Raw genomic sequence first — 16,483 nt, forward strand, 5'->3', positions numbered from 1 at the left:
GTCGGTTCAAGGAGAGGCTAAATCAATCAAATAAATGTAATGTCAACAATAACATACTATGGGTGCCTTCACACTCGTATTGGTGCTAAAATGAGACCATTTTAGTCTTGATGTGTGAGTTGGTCCTGTTCTAGTCTTGGCTTAGCTCTGGTCGAGTCCAGCTTGAGTTTTGGGTTTAGTCTAGTCCCAATATTGAAATAACATACCTGATCTAGTAGGACTGTCTCTGGAGAAACACATGGTATTCGAGGAATAGCTGGGGAGTAAGGCCTACAAAACAAAACAAGTAGTAATCTTAAAGACTTCTTACAGGTACGTTTTGTAAGACATTATCATAAGATGATTTGGATGTCCTAAACATACGTTGTGCCCATGCCACTTTCAAAGTCTCGCAGGGTCTTCTTTGGAGAAAGAAAGTCATCATCTTGATCCTTGAAGTCATCAAGTTTTAAATAACGGGCACCATCCATCCCAAGCAACTCATCCCCTGTAAAATGTAAGAACATGTACACAAATTGAAAGGACAAACTCTGAAAAAGCATGTTTATTAGTAAGAATAAAATGACAGGACAAGGGAAATTTGGGCAGGGTTTTTCCACTCTTAAAATATTTAGTTTATAGTGTATTGTATAATCCAACAAATGTCAGTGGATTCATATTAACCGTCCCATTCCTTCACCTTGACAAACATGAAATTGCGACAGAATTATAAAGCAGACATTTTAATTGAAGACACTGAGGCCAATGAAAGCTGCGGAGTGGCAGAATTTGGCTGATATAACAGAGAAAACAACACAGTTTTATACACTGGATGGATCACAAACTGCAAGGCACCATGTGACGGCTTTATTAGTGAACATGCCCATTAAATATGAGGAAATGTTGTGATATTTGTCTCTGTACAAAAGAAAGAATTCCAATTAACAAAATAAATGCCAGTGAAGTGATGGCTGGACACAGACAAGTCAGTTTGTTTTACTCAGCTTGGCTGGGAAGAATGGCATTGTACTCCATCCAGGGAAAGGCAGAACATCTGTAGCACGGCTCTGTTTTTGATGGACAAGAGCAGAGCACCTGGCTTTTCTACAAGCTTTTACACGTACAATTGTTTTAATTTATTGACAATTAAAGGTAAGTATCCAAGATGGTCCCACTGACATTTAGAATCTGTGTCAGAGGATGTAGTAGTAATTTACCAGTTGTCTCCAGTTGTGGAGCAACAGAACAGGCACACATTGTTCTGATTGGTTTGGCTGGTTGATTACTTTGCACCTTGAAATTGTCTGCACATGAAGCACTGCCAGAGCGCTCTTCTCTGAATGAAATACAATGAGAAAGTCATTTTAGCTAGCCAGGCTAATTAACTGGTAATAAAGCTGTAAGTGGGCACTTGACTGTAGCATTACCACATCCAACTTTGGAGCCATTAAAATGCAGTAACTTGACGGATGAAATTAGTGCAATTCAAAGTTTAAAAAAAATCATCTAAAGTTACATGACAAAAAGTTTGGGGTTTTAAACAAAAAGTGTAGAAGCCGTCACTCATTGAAAGAGAATAACGGCTGGTACATTGGACATTATTGTTCTGATGCTGAGTCCTGCTCCTGACAGGTTTCCCCAGCGGCATTGAAGGATGGGTCAAATGCAGAGCTTGAATTTCTCTCAAAAAGGATTTATAAAGTATACCTTAACCTTAAAATATGGAGTAATTTGTAAATAATAACAGTCAAGTACTCAAATACAGAGGCAAGAGGAAAGTAATGGCAAGAAATTGAGGACAAAACAAATTCATCCAAAGTAGGTAAGGGTTGATTTGAGTTTAGCAGCACATTTGGGACAGACACGTGTAAAAGAAAATATTAAATTAAATGTACTGCCCAACACAGTCTTTTTGAGAACACATTTTATTCACATATTACAATAATTTTCTAACGTTGTTTAAACATTTTATATATCTAGATGGTTTTATAATTGTATATATAATCATGTTTACTATTATTAGTCATTACTATTACTATTATTAACACATACTGACTTTGTTAGGCAGTTTGGCTTTAAAACTCTAACGTTCTGTCAGTAATGAGTCCACGGACACATGTGCGGTGAGTATTGAGGGTAGAGATATGTGATGAGTTGAAGAACATTTAAAAAGTAATCTCAGAGCAGTTGCAGAAGGACAGAGGTTTGTTCAACCGGAAGGAGAGTGAAAGAAACTTAGAAAGACAATTAGTGACGCACACAAAATAACGGCTTTTGAAATGAAGGCACAAGTTCAGCGACTGGACCAAACAGTTTAAAAATACAGACACAATCCTACCTAACGTTAGCTGGGCAACTCCTACAAAACAAATGGAAAATTTTGTTATACAAGTCCTGATAATAATTGTACATTGCAGATTATTTTGAGCAGCAATCCCACAGAAGAGCCGGCTGTAATCAATAATTATGTCAGGAAATGCCCAAAAGTCTTACCTTCGTCCTCGGAAACGTCCAGTATCTCATCGACTGTCTCTGGGAAACTCATACGATGTTTTTCTGTGGTGATCTACAAGAGGCAGAAATGCAAAGATGTGAGACAATCGGACAAATCGCTGAAATAAAATAGAAAAAAATAGAGAATTCTTAAAGTATTCTGACTCTATAGTGCAGTGGTGATAAGTAAGCACTGTAAGTACAAAGGTAAACGTACTCCTTACTTTTACTTACTACTACTACTACTACTTTCTACATTTGAAGGCAGTTATCTGTACTTTCGACTGCGCTGCAATTCGGAACTGGCATGAAAAGTAGAAAGTACACCTCATATGGATTGAGTTTTTATTTCTTTTAGCACATTCATGGTGGCATCCTGTGGGAAGGTTTTGAGTTCAAGCCCCAGCAAAAATATCTGCTTAAAATTCACTAGAAAAATCCATACAAATTTACTACAACTTTAAATCTATAACAGTTCTCAAAATTTGTGGGAAACACTTTTTTACTCTTAAAGTAAATGGTACTTCAAAACTAGATTTAAAAATAAGAAATGTTTCCTTGAGTATTTTTGTTGTTGTTGCATATGTATCTGTACTTTAACTCTAATATTGAGTACTTCTTACACCACTGCAATACTGTGATAAATGTATTTACTTGTATGGAAAGCAGCAGCTAATCTGGTTATTCCACAGCTCTTTCAAATACTTTTAATACATGTTTGCTTATGACTCTCTATTGAAGCTAGGATCGGCCAGCAACGCAAAGTAAATGACGTTCCAGCCTGAGCTCTATATCAGAGAAAGTATGAGGAATTTATTAGATGCGCCTCTGAGCTCCTCACCATGGAAACGGACTCCTCGGTTACCAGTTTCAGGACATCAATGACAGAGATATAGCCCAGTCGCTTGGCAATGCCCAAGGGAGACGTGCCGTTCTAATCAGAGAAACATCATATTATATCATATCACTAGTAACAATAGCAGTAACAATGCAGTAGTATATCTGTAGTACAAGATGAGAGTTGAGGTGGGAGATATAAAAAAAAAAGAATATTATAATATCACAATTGTTGGTTTGGTGATATGGAAAATTAGAACATATACTATTATTGTTCATTAAAAAATACCTCTTGTGTACCTGTACCTTGTTATTGTTAATGTAAAACCGATTTAATGTATTTTGTTCATATTGTCTACCCTTAGATGAGAGCTTTCTATGTAATTTCACATAAAGATTGGGTGTTTTTGAAGGTTTAAATGAGTCAGTATGCTTGTCTCTTATGTTTAATACAGGCATTTATTTCTGTACATTTGGAGAAAAAGCAGCCGTGTCTCACCGATGTTACTTCATTTGGCTGAGCTCCATGTTTCAACAGCAAGGTCACAATGTCAGTGTGGCCCTGCTGAGCGGCTTGGTGCAGCGGAGTGTAGCCCATCTGGGAAAAAGCAAAAAAAGGCAAAAAATAAAAATAACACGGTTAGTTCGTTTTCAGTCCTCGGTAGCGACGTTTATTACACATTAAAAACATTGTCATCCTCAGCTTACCCTGGTCTTGCTGTTTACATGCGCCTGCTGCTGGAGGAGAAACTTCACCATTTTGATGTTGCCATAGTGACAAGCCACGTGCAAAGGTGTGTAGCCCATCTGAAAGAATGATAAAGACACCGCTGATTGATTGTAGAGGTCAGTATCAGTTGCATTCGCGTTGTAGAACTTGATTATGTCATACAGTCAGACGGTGGCAAGGGCCTGTGTAACTCTATGGGATATTTACTGTTTTTAAAGGAAATATCCAAAATGGCCATCCACAAATGTTAAACCTTATCATTATTTCTTTGGGATTGGATCGGGTCAACAAACCTGCAACATTAATCTCGAAAGGACTTTGAGCCATTAGAATAATAATATGGAGTAGTATTATTTCAGACTGGCTTTTAACACTATGTAATGTAGTGACACTTTATTTTGTACAGTTTGTTTTTTACTTTGTATATTTTCTATTGCCTTGATTTTTTATTGTGAAGCCCTTTGGTCCCTTTGAGTGTTGTAAAGGGCTCTATAAATAAAGGTTGATTGATTAATTGATTCAATCACTAACTATACGGTTCAAGATGAGTGGATTTCTATTTTAGATATTCAAATATAGGAAATCTCTCATAGAGCTACACAGGCCCTTACCCTCCACCTGGGACTATTAACCCTAACTCTAACCCATGACGTGAACGCAACCTTTAGTCTGCGACGATGAGCCTACAGTCCGCTTACCCGAGACGCCGCATACACCGACGCCCCGTGTTTGACTAATGCGTCTGCAATTCCCACATGGCCCTCCTGAGCGACCAGATGGAGCGGAGTCAGTCCACTCTGGAGCATAAAATAAAAAAGAGTATTAATATTTATTCAATGTGATATTTTTTTTTCTCCACAGTACCTTGTTTCCCAGGTTAACGTTGGCTTGTTTGGAGATGAGCAAAGCCACTATGTCGGGCCTCCCTTCTTGTGAGGCCAGGTGCAGGGGCGTGATGCCTTGGAGCGACTCGGCATTTGGCGACGCCCCATTCTGCAGAAGACAACTGGCCACCTCCATCTGGTTTTGTTTGGCTGCGATGTGCAACGGAGTGTAACCGTTCTGGAAATAAGGACAAAGGCAAATCATGTATTATATCGTCTTTGCAAGAACTTAACAAGGTCATTTGATCTATTTAGTCGGCCCGTTGTGTTGCCCAGAATAAACTGGAGCGGCCATCTTACTCGGGCAGTGCTGTGTGCCGATCCTCCGTTGCTGACCAGCAGTTTGACAACGTCCAGGTTGTTGTGATGGACGGCCACATGCAAAGGTGTCAGACCGTTCTGTTGAACACACAGACGAATACACACATTTATAAGGCCACCTCCACAGACGTCAGGGCCGAAACACATAAAGAACATGAACATATGAAACATTTAAGCCCTAAAGGAAAGAAGATCTTATGCCAGATGAAAGAAGCTGCAGCTTTTTAACGAGTCACTGGTGCTTAATGCTGTCTTCTGTGAGGTATTGATTGAATTGTTGGAGTATTTTAGCACTGCCTTATTTATGGATTTTATTGACGAGTATCTTTAATGTTTATACTAAATCTCTGTGTGTCTGCTGGTGTGACTGGAGTGATGTAAGGGGCTGAAGACCTGAATTTCCCTCTGGATTAATAAAATTCATCCATCTACAGTATCTAAAAGGACACGGTTCATCTCACCTTCCCAGCTGCATTCGGGTTGGCTCCTCTTTCAAGAAGGAGTTCAGCCACATCCACTTTTCCATATTTAGAGGCTACATGGAGGGGCGTAAAGCCTTTCTGTTGAGGTAGAGGAGACACCAGTAACATTAAGTTCACTTGAAGTCTGTTCATTGCTTATTTCCTGTAAACTCTGTGACCACTGGGAGGCAACTGCTGTTGTGCTTTACAAACATACATTGAATTGAGCATTAAAGAAGCTATGGCTACAAACTATAACAATGGAATCATATTTTATGTACAGAACTTTAATATTTTTAAAATATTTGACCTTTGTCATCTTGGTCTGCTGCGCCCCGGTGTCCAGCAGTATTCTGATGGTGTGGACATGTCCTTCTCGAGCGGCGATGTGCAGAGGTGTGTGCCCTGCGGTGGTGGCTGAGTCAGGACTGGCCTTGTGCTCCAGGAGCAGTTTCACCAGCTCCTTATGACCCATACGAGCGGCACAGTGCAGCGGCGTCTGGTCATCCTGAACACAGCACAATGTAATATGTCTATGTTCAACAGTGACAGAGCACCAAAACTCCTTAGTTACTTACTTTTGCCTTGGCATCTACTTGTGCTGCATTTTGCAACAAAAACTGGGCAACTTCACAGTGTCCTGCCCTTGAGGCCATATGAAGCGGTGTTTCCACTTTCTATCCAGAACAAAAGGGCACAGGAAGTGTGATATATTGAGTGGAACTAAGTGGATTACTTACTGATTTAAAGTTACAGTTGGTATTATCTTGTAAACACACATTCAAACAATAATATACACGAAGAAGAACAAATTCATAAAATGCACAAGGCTTTGAATGATTTGTTATTGATATGTTGCTCACCACATTGGAAGCATTGGGTGAAGCTCCTCTCTGGAGCAGATTTTTAACTATGCTCAGATGGCCCATGAAAGCTGCTACATGAAGAGGCGTGAGACCAGACTGCAGACATACAGACGCACAGACAGACAAGTTTCGTTCAGAATACGCACAGAAACGTACATGACGATCCATTTGTATTTCACTTCAGGTTTGCAGTTTCAAAAATGTCATTACCTCTGTGACTGCTTCTAATGAAGCAGAGTGCTTCAGCAGAAGGTCCATAGACCGCATGTGGTTTTTCTTGCAAGCAATGTGTAGAGGTGTAAAGCCATTCTGGGAAGAGCAAACACAAGTCAAAGTTACCACACCTATCCAAAATAAATAGCAGTTTGGATTGGTGTAAAATGTGCTGAAAGCATCATTTACAAGAGCTCGCGCATTAGCTTTGGCTCCTTTGTCAAGAAGAACTTTGGCCATGCGATGGTGGCCACAATGGGCTGCTACATGAAGAGGAGTTAAATGGTCCAGAGTGATATCATCTATTTCAGCGTCGAACTGGAGAAGCTGCCTGACACAGTCCATGTGATCCCCCTGAGCTGCCATGTGGATCGGGGAAAGCCCATTCTGTACAAGAGAGAGACAAACACAATAAGATTAGACAGACACAATGTAATGAGCCATCTGAAAAACTACAGCAGGAAGATTTACAGTCTGAAGTAAAAGTACAGTTAAAGAAGTGAGGAACATTAAACACATTATAAAGAGCTCATCTGACCTTTGTTTTTGCCTGAAGTGGAGCGCCATGTTCCATGAGAATCTCAATAATACGAACATGACCATTCCTGGCCGCACAGTGGAGAGGAGTGAGCTCATCCTAGAAAAAGAACAGATATAACAATCCTTTATAGTAACATTTCTCTAATAAAAGACAAAATTGAAGTATACCTTAGTTTTGGCATCGATCTGCGCCCCTCTGTCCAGCAGGAGTCGGACCATCATCATATTTCCTCTCCGGGCAGCTATATGAATAGGTGTGATGCCATTCTAGCAGAGAAGAGGTATAAGTAGTTTATTGATAACATTCACCAGTTCTATGTTTAGGTTGAGTCTGTCCGTTATATTGAATTGACATTAGGGCTCCAAGGGTTATCATGACGTCCAATTTTAGTGTTATTGGGAGAAAAAACATCACGGTTTAACGATTATTGAGAGTCTGATCAAACAACAGTGAAATCTTCTCCTACACATATTCCTAACATTAGTGACAAGCTTTATGAAATAGAACCGTCTGAATGAAAAAATTGGGAAAAAATGGGACAGGAACAGCCAGATAAAAAATAACTTTATGTTTTGATGTATTATTTTAACTATAGATTGGATTAAAACCCCGGAGGTAGAGCTAAAGTGGGCGCAGCAGAGCTCATTGCGTCACACCTTGCAGTCGGGGCAACTGATGACGACAGCGCAGAGGGTGGAATTCTAAATAAAAGACGTGATTGTGCTAAAATATGAGTTGGAGTTAAGCAACTTGAGGGCGTGGTCTAGTGGATTCTGTGAATGGCCAGAATCGTAACTAATAAACTTCAAATCTAGCGTTATAGATTGGGGATGTTTATGAGTTTTAGATATTTTCCTTGAGCATAAATAATATTAACCTGTGTGGGTTTTATATTGGAGGAGAGAGCGGTAAACTTCCCTCTTTCTCACCTGCAACATTAGTGATGAGCGGTTGTGTTTTGACCCACAGGTCGGGTTGGGCCGGGACAAGAAATTCTCTTTTCATTGTGGAGCAGGTTTGGAGGAGTTATAAACCGCGTCTCGTACGTCCGCCTGTGTCATTACGTCTAAATTAAATTCCTTGTTTGGCTCATTTCTCTGTGAATATGTGACTGATTGTAATAAAACACAAAGCATTTTGTAGTTTTACATACAGAGAATACGTCTGCAAAGTTCCCATTGTTTCCTCTCTTCACAATCACTCAACTGAGCTGTCTGTGAAAATAATGTCCATAGCAACGGCGTGGAAACAGTTGTTGGGGATAACGGGGCTAAAATATGGCCCTTAATGGCCTCTGAAATAGTCACAATTGTAATTTTTTGGTTCTTTTGGTTATATTATGACCTGAATAATCACAATTATTGATTTACCTAATAATCCTGACATTCCTAATCGCAATTTGAATGGGCACAATTAGCAAATCGCAACAACTGCAATTACTGAAGCAACACTATCCTGTCTTATTGTTATTATATAAGACCAGCTAAACCCTGTAATTTAGCCTCTAATCTGTCATCTTTAGGAGTTCATACATCCATATTTTCTCAAATGTTGATGCCCCTGGAGATGTTTTCAATCACAATTAGATATTTATCCAAAATTGTCAAGGCTTTATTGACATTACTGACCTTGGGGGTGAAATTTACATTGGCTCCTCGGTTGAGCAACAACTGGGCAACGCTCATATTCTCGTAGTGGGCTGCGATATGGAGCGGTGTGAAGCCAGTCTGCAAGAACAAACTGGTTTAATACACTGTTAGCTGGTATATTTACCATATATACTTTACTGTACCTTGCTGAGAACATCTGGGTTGGGGTCATTTTGCAGAAGCACCGCAGCCGTCCGTGTGTCATCGTTTCGCGCAGCAATATGCAGCGCGGGGAGTCGAACTTTGCCTTTGGTGCCGTAATTGATGAGCAGGGCCACCACATTTTCATGGCCTTGTTGGAGGGCTACAGCCAAGGGAGTGAAGCCATCCTGAAGGAGAATATAATGAGAGCGAATACAATTATGTTTGATTAGAGTGGTAAGGTTAATCTTAAGTGGAGGCATTAGGGGGAACAGAGGAGATGAGAACCTAGCAACGAACACATTTGGAAATGAATTACTCCTGGATGTCAAGTCGTTTGTGTGCGATGTATTCTACTAGATCTTCAGCAGTGTTTTCCAGTCACAGAGGAGTTTGGTCTCTCTTGAGCTGTGCATATGACTGAAATGATCTTATTTGCACTCTTAATCTTTACAATTAATATTTATGTCTTTATCTATTTTGTGATTTCAGTGACTTTTTCTGTATTGCAATACACTTTGAATTACTTTGTGTACCCAAAACTATATCGCAGTATCACAGAAGTAGATGTATTTTCTTTTCTTTTTTTTTTGACTTTTCTTTATTTGACAGGACAGTTGTGTCGTGAAAGGGGAGAGAGAACAGCAAATGTTGAGGTGCTGGACCTAAACCCAAATCTCCACGGTGGCAGAAACCACACATGTGCCATTAACCACTGCACCACCAGCAAAGCACATACGTATTCATAAATAGTCAGATTTGAGTCATGGTTTCTTTTCATCATAAATAAACAGGCACTATTTAACTTTTTTGTTGGAAGGTGATTTTATGGCTTTCCCTGGGACGTTCCACAAAATGGCATTAAAATGTATCCATCTCCATGGAAACAAGCAGGTGGAGAGTTGACCCCGCTCACAGCGAGAATGCATGTTTTTCAAGGTATTCAAAACACACAAAATGTAAGATATAGTTTATTGCCACACTGTAAAAGCATGTGGTCGGACGGAAGTTATATAGTGCATCTTTAAGTTTAGTCTTTGTAAATGTAAACGTATAATTTAACAAAACTCACTATGTCAAAAAAGTATTCAAATATTATAGAAAATATCATAACATAGTTATCAAATATTTATACAATCATTTTCTTATGTCGTTTAATTACAATGTCTGGGGTGATAATTAAAGACAGTGGGAAAGTGAGAAGAGCTTCACACTTGGCGTACCTCTGTTGGGAGACTCTGATTGGCGCCATTCTCAAGCAGGAACTTCACCACCTCTAAATGATTCTCCTGCGCTGCCATGTACAGCGGACTGAACCCTTTCTGTGGGAACAAAGAACAATACAGGTCAAATACATCGCTAAGACACGGCAGGTGGAGAGGAAAAACTCTTTACATTTTATACATTTGAAACATTTCCTGTATAAATTAGATTTAGAATTGGATATCAACATATCCTTCTGTTCAATCTGTCGAGATCTTGTTAATTCTATCCTGATGATGAATTGTATTTTGTGTGGACTCACTAGGGACTGTGCATTAACATTGGCACCGTAGTGGGCCAGCTCAGCCACCACTTTCTCCTGCCCCGCCAAAGCTGCGATGTGAAGGGCTGTGTTTCCTTTCTGTTCACAACAAAAACACAACAGAAACATTAATCACATCCTGGCTATAAGCTCACTCTTTTGTGGTTTCAAGGTTAAATCAATAAAAGACAATACCTTAGTGGTGGCTTCAAGTTCGATCCCCGCATGTAAAAGCTCCAGAACCATTTTCACGTGCCCTTCTTTAGAGGCCAAGTGCAACCCGTTTAGACCATTCTGGAACACAGAGAAGATGGACTGAATGTAGTTCATTAAAGCAACAGTATGTAACTTAAACAATTCCACAATACAAAGTTTAAACCAGCCGTTTCTTAACATTCTCCACAAATATAGATAATTTTATGCTACGCTGTGGAATATTCTAGAGAAAAGAATTGCAGCTCCATGGAAACAAGCAGGAGGCTCCTCCACGCCAAGTACGAGTCAGGTTTCTGGAGATCCAAGCCTGCATGATGTGGACCAGGTTTTTAAGTGCAATAAAGAACATTCAACATGAAAAAAAAAACAGATAAGATAAGAGAACCTTTATTTGTCCCTCAATGGGGAAATCCCACTGTTGCAACACAGATTAGGTACAGAAAAAGATTAGGAAGTGAAGTATAATAATAAAACAGATAACTTAGAAATAACTCTTATAATCTCAATAATAATACTCTAATTTACAGCTGTTATATGGACAGAAGTATTGCACCAGGAAAATTGACATTATGTCACAGTATTGCACATGATTATTACAGTTTTGGACATGATCATGAAAGCTGAATGACACTTGTTCAGGGCTAACAGTGTTTGTTATACAGTCTGACAGCAACAGAAGGAAAGACCTGTGAAACGTCTCCTTCTCACAGCGAGGGGTGGATTAGTCTGTCACTGAAGCTGCTCTACAGGCTGCTCGTTGCAACGCTCCCTATCTTTTCTTAAAACAATGAACAATGATTAAACAACCTATATAAAATCAAAAAGAAAAACAATTCAAATCTGCTATAGGATAAAAATAAAAATAGGCTTTCTATGTACACAAAATGTACAGTTGAATTGACAGATGTAGTGCAGAAAGTGAACAGTGCAGTGAGCGATTGATTAAATTATAGTTAAATCCTCCTGCCTGAGGGGAGTGGCCTCCTGCTTGAGGGGAGTGGCTCAAATAGTGTCCAGGGTGAGAAGGGTCGGCTGTGATCCGACCTGCTCGTCCCAGAGCCCTGGAGACGTACAAGTCCTGCAGAGATGGAAGTCTGCAGCCGATCACCTTCTCAAAGCTCACAATGCGCTGTAGTCTCGTTTAATAAACATAGTCTTGTCAGGAGGTAGAGCCGACTCGGGCTCAGTGTGTCTGTGTTATGAGTCCAGTTTGTGGTTCGGATGAGCCTCAGCTTTAGGCTCATGGTGAAGACATGCTCCATAACTCCACACAGTTCTTAAGGACTTAAGGAGCCTGGGGCTGATGCCGTCAGGTCCTGCTGCTTTCCTCACTTTAATCCTCTTCAGCTCACTCCTCACCTGTGCTGCTGTTACACTCAGTGGTTGGCAGGGGGACTGTGTGCTGGGGGGATGGGTGGTGGGCTGATGGGCCGGAGCAGAGGTGTGAAGAGGAACGGGTGTGAACCATTGTCCAGCTGTGGAAGAGGGAGCATGCAGCTGTGCAGGGGGAGGGTGATTGATTAAATCTCAGGAAGTGAGAATTTAGCTCGTTCACCCACTGTAGGTCCCCCTCCGTCTGGGCAGGGGGGGATTTTGAAGCCCGAGATGGTTTTCAGGCTCCTCCACACTCCCTGAATGTTCTTCTGCTGCAGCTGCTCCTCCATCCTCCTCTTGTAGCCGACTTCAGCCTGCCTGATCTTCCTCCTCAGCTCCTTCTGCACAGTCCTCAGCTCCTCCTTGTTCCCTGACCTGAAGGCTCTCTTCTTCTCCTTCAGTAGAGCCTTCAGTTCACGGTTAATCCACAGCTTGTTGTTTGGAAAAAACTGCTCCGTACAGGGGCTTTAAACCAGTCTTAAGTACTTAAATATAGTTGCATGGCTGAATGTACAGTAACAAAAACCTGTATAAGTAGTGCTGCCAAATTTGTGAAATTAAAAATACAACCCAGTGTTCTAGTTACAAGTTTTTAAGCAATTTCAGTGGCATTTTAGATCAGTCATTTATCAAAATAAAAATGTATGAAAAAGTGAAGAAATGCTTTTATGTCAATGATTTTAAATGTAAGGTCAATTACAGGGCTGGAATTCAAGTACAAGTACAGGTTTAAAAATCTACGGTACTCAAAAAGTACAACACCAAAAAAAAACAACCTCGTCAATCACAGTAACATGAATATTTGTAATTAGTGACTTTTGACCCCTGTTTGAAAATGCAGAAAGTTAATGGAACATGGCAAGGTCAGTTTTATCAATGCAATTAGCAGCAACAGACACTTTATATGAATATTTTATGAATGAATATTAAATGACTGCATTAAAAAAACAGGCTGTTTGGGAAGACCAACTAGCAATTTCAATTTTTCAGATCAGACAATCATATTTAAGATCTACCCATCTCCATTGTGTAAATGTGCAACATCAATATTTAAAGCACATTTTAGACTCACAAACATGAATTAGAAAACAAACTTATACGAGAAAAATAAAACTTCCACATTAAATGCACTCAATAACAGTATAAGCACCAAGTAGCTTTTATATGAATAGTATTGTAATTTGATTGTGTTTCGGATATTTATTGGAGCTGTAGCAACTGAATAATTTCCTTCGAGAATCAATAAAGTATTATGATTATGAAATTACTGAATAAAAACTCTTGCTGACATGAAAATGAGCAGAACGTACATCATACATTTTGATTCATTCTATCGGATTAAACTCAGTAACGTAGTGACACTGTATTTTGTACAGTTTTTGTTGTTGAATGTTCTGATCTTGTCGTTTTTATTTTGCATTCAAGCCATTGCATTTATCAACAACTATTGTTACTATTTATTGTTTTATGCTGCACTTTACCGCCGAAACAAATTCATAGTTTTGTGACTTTTGTTCCCTGACAGTGGCAATAAAACATTTCTGATTCTGAATTTGTTCTGTTTTAGTTTTCTGCGTTTTTTGTTGTTGTATTATATTGGAAACACTTTGGTCACCTTGAGTGTTGTAAAGGGCTCAATAAATAAACAATTAAATGATTGAAATAAATATCAACTCTTACATGTTAAAAAGAAAGATTATATGCAGTTAACACAATAATAAATACCCTTCTTGCAATATCCTAAGTGGCCAGGAGAGGTCTCAGTTTCCCATGGCTACAGCAGCATCATACTGCAGTGTCACTCAATTCAAATGGATCTCACATCGTCGCTCTGAGCATGCGCACTGTGCTGGGAACCAAGAGAGAGCCAAAGCATGTTCCATAATAATAATAATGGGACAAAAATGACACAAAATACTGCCAGTTTAAAACGTTCATAATAAATAAAAGGTCACAAATATATCTATACTGTATTGGAATGTCATGGTGTGAAGGTAGGGAACGTGAAGTGAGGCATTCTGGGAGCAAGGATCAAAAAAGGGAGTGTCATGTTGGCGATACAGCAATTTGCAAGGGCAGGTATTTTGGTGCAGAATTAAATTAACTGCACAAGTGTAAGTGTCCTTGATTTTAGTTTTCAGAAAGAAGCACATAAACCAATAATAGGAAAATAAATAAATTGTTTTTTAAAATCTATCATGGGACCACTGGGTATCTCAAATGCAGAAGTGCGAAGGTCGATCGATATAATGTTGAATTATGCATAAAAAACAACACATTCACAACATTATTCTACAAAAGAAGACAAGGTGAATAGTCTTAATCAAGTGAAAAAATACTGCTTGAGTAAAACTAAATTGAGTGTACAAATGATCCTAACGTCATTGATGACACGTTAATGACTACAACTAAACTGGCGAACTACGCTTGGTAATACTACGAATGTTCTAACTCGTGCTACTATTTTACTATTGCAATTACGATACTATAAGGTGTAATAAACGGAGTAGGACAATAGATTGATGGAAGTATAATCTAAGTCTTCATTATTGATGAGCACCACTTTACCCAAAGACAGAGAATTATGGGGGATAGACGTCATACATTATTAATTCCCCTTTTTGGTCTTTAATTTTACATCCCTGACTGGAGCACTGCTGGGAGTTTCCCTGTGACAGTGGGGCTTGTAAAAGTACTGTTTGAAAATGCATTTTTCCGTTTGCTCAATCAATGAAACAAGCTTAAAAGTAAATGCAGTGCTAAATAATTGTTATAAGAAAATATGAATTCAGTATTGGGTTAATTATGAATGTTGTATTATTATAAAATATTATTGTGATACTTTGTGTGTCATAGGAGATCAGTAAATTGACTTAACTTCAACTGTGACCCAAATAAGCATAAGATATAAGAATGTGCATGGTTCATGCTCAGGGCTGGTTATAGTTAGTTAGGATAAGAGTGGATTGTTGTTCCTGAACATTATGTTAAGAGACTAACGTTTAAGAGAGATAATATTACCTAGTATGAGCTGAAATTCTCTTGAGTATTAATCCTCAACAGAAATAGGGCTTTTGATTTTTTGATTTCTTTTGAGGAACTTTAAGTAAAATACACAGTTTAGAGGACATATGTTCGGCCATTTTGTGTCCTGAGTCAGCACTATTGATTTATAACTTCATAGTGAGACTTTAATAAGTAGGCTTATGTTACAACCGCACTAAAGTGCAAAGGCTTCATCTCATGCCTTAAATAGCATCATTATAAAACAATGGTTTGATTTTTAAATGTGTATAAGCATCAGCAAGCCAGACCTTTTAATGTTTTTTTCATAAAAAAGTACAAAATATATTTATGATAATTTGTCTTTTTAAGCTCAAAATGTAATCAAAATAGTCTCTGATTTGACCCTGGAACCCCAAGTTTGGCCCACAGGCCTCACTTTGCTCCCCCTGCACTATACTGTACACACTATACTCATTTTGGCCCTAGTTTGGGCCCTCCTGGTATAGTGTATGGTGACTACCAAAAACAAGTTCTTACTTGATTAGCTATGTTGATGAGGATTCCATTCTTGATGTGGTCCAGAGCTTTGTCCAAATTCCCTGAACGAGCCGCTCTCAAAAAGCTGGTGGTTGCATCCGCCTGAAAAGAAAAAGAGTCAGAAATTTAGAAGCAGACAGTCAATATATTTGAAATATTGTGCATTAAAAGCTGTTGAAACAAATATTTAATGTGCTGTTAAAAATTGGTACAATGAGTCTGTAAATGATTGTCACGACACAAGATGGACAAACCACACAAAATCATATGAAAAACATGTTTAAATGTAATTTTGAATATATGCAACAATACTGTTTCAAAAATGCATTTCACTGGCAAAAACCACAAGCTCAGAAAGCAGCGTAAACATGACTTTGTTTGTTGATGATCACGGTAGACAAAGTGATAGTGATATTTGAAGAGAAGACGGAGAGGAACAGAGCGCGTGGAATAAATAAAGTAGAGACAGAAGAGACACGTGTAAGTCGGCTCCCAAACTTAAGATATCTTCATTTAATACTAACTGAGTGAATCTGCCACGGTTTTCACAATGACTCTATGTTCACAAACAATGTGCCATTTTTTCAGCATTATTTCAGCATTATACATCGGAAAGGTTGTCAAGAGAATAGAAAATCAGATACCAATCAATACTAAAACTAGAATTGAAACTAGATATTTGTTTGAACACTTGAAAGCACCGATATAAC

At 38.9% G+C, this 16,483-nt stretch overlaps 1 protein-coding gene across 2 annotated transcripts in view; it reads right to left on the reverse strand.

The window, feature by feature from the left end:
• Positions 1-16,483, reverse strand: part of ank1b (ankyrin 1, erythrocytic b) — a 73,449-nt gene that overhangs the window by 18,528 nt on the left and 38,438 nt on the right. For both annotated transcript variants that reach the window (XM_072455247.1, XM_072455248.1), the window contains exons 2-25: positions 15,774-15,875; positions 10,836-10,934; positions 10,641-10,739; positions 10,339-10,437; positions 9,118-9,303; positions 8,954-9,052; positions 7,493-7,591; positions 7,323-7,421; positions 6,974-7,171; positions 6,782-6,880; positions 6,569-6,667; positions 6,284-6,382; positions 6,016-6,213; positions 5,706-5,804; positions 5,224-5,322; positions 4,904-5,101; positions 4,738-4,836; positions 4,018-4,116; positions 3,809-3,907; positions 3,314-3,406; positions 2,473-2,545; positions 2,318-2,338; positions 364-487; positions 207-270 (exon numbers count right to left, since the gene is read on the reverse strand). In XM_072455247.1, coding sequence (XP_072311348.1) covers positions 207-270; positions 364-487; positions 2,318-2,338; positions 2,473-2,545; positions 3,314-3,406; positions 3,809-3,907; positions 4,018-4,116; positions 4,738-4,836; positions 4,904-5,101; positions 5,224-5,322; positions 5,706-5,804; positions 6,016-6,213; positions 6,284-6,382; positions 6,569-6,667; positions 6,782-6,880; positions 6,974-7,171; positions 7,323-7,421; positions 7,493-7,591; positions 8,954-9,052; positions 9,118-9,303; positions 10,339-10,437; positions 10,641-10,739; positions 10,836-10,934; positions 15,774-15,875 — 2,643 coding nt within the window. The remainder of the gene's footprint in view (positions 1-206; positions 271-363; positions 488-2,317; positions 2,339-2,472; positions 2,546-3,313; positions 3,407-3,808; positions 3,908-4,017; positions 4,117-4,737; positions 4,837-4,903; positions 5,102-5,223; positions 5,323-5,705; positions 5,805-6,015; positions 6,214-6,283; positions 6,383-6,568; positions 6,668-6,781; positions 6,881-6,973; positions 7,172-7,322; positions 7,422-7,492; positions 7,592-8,953; positions 9,053-9,117; positions 9,304-10,338; positions 10,438-10,640; positions 10,740-10,835; positions 10,935-15,773; positions 15,876-16,483) is intronic.

This window comes from Eucyclogobius newberryi, unplaced genomic scaffold, assembly GCF_026437365.1.
Source record: "Eucyclogobius newberryi isolate DKJ021-1_F unplaced genomic scaffold, fEucNew1.0.hap1 SCAF_2, whole genome shotgun sequence".
Lineage (NCBI taxonomy): Eukaryota > Metazoa > Chordata > Actinopteri > Gobiiformes > Gobiidae > Eucyclogobius > Eucyclogobius newberryi.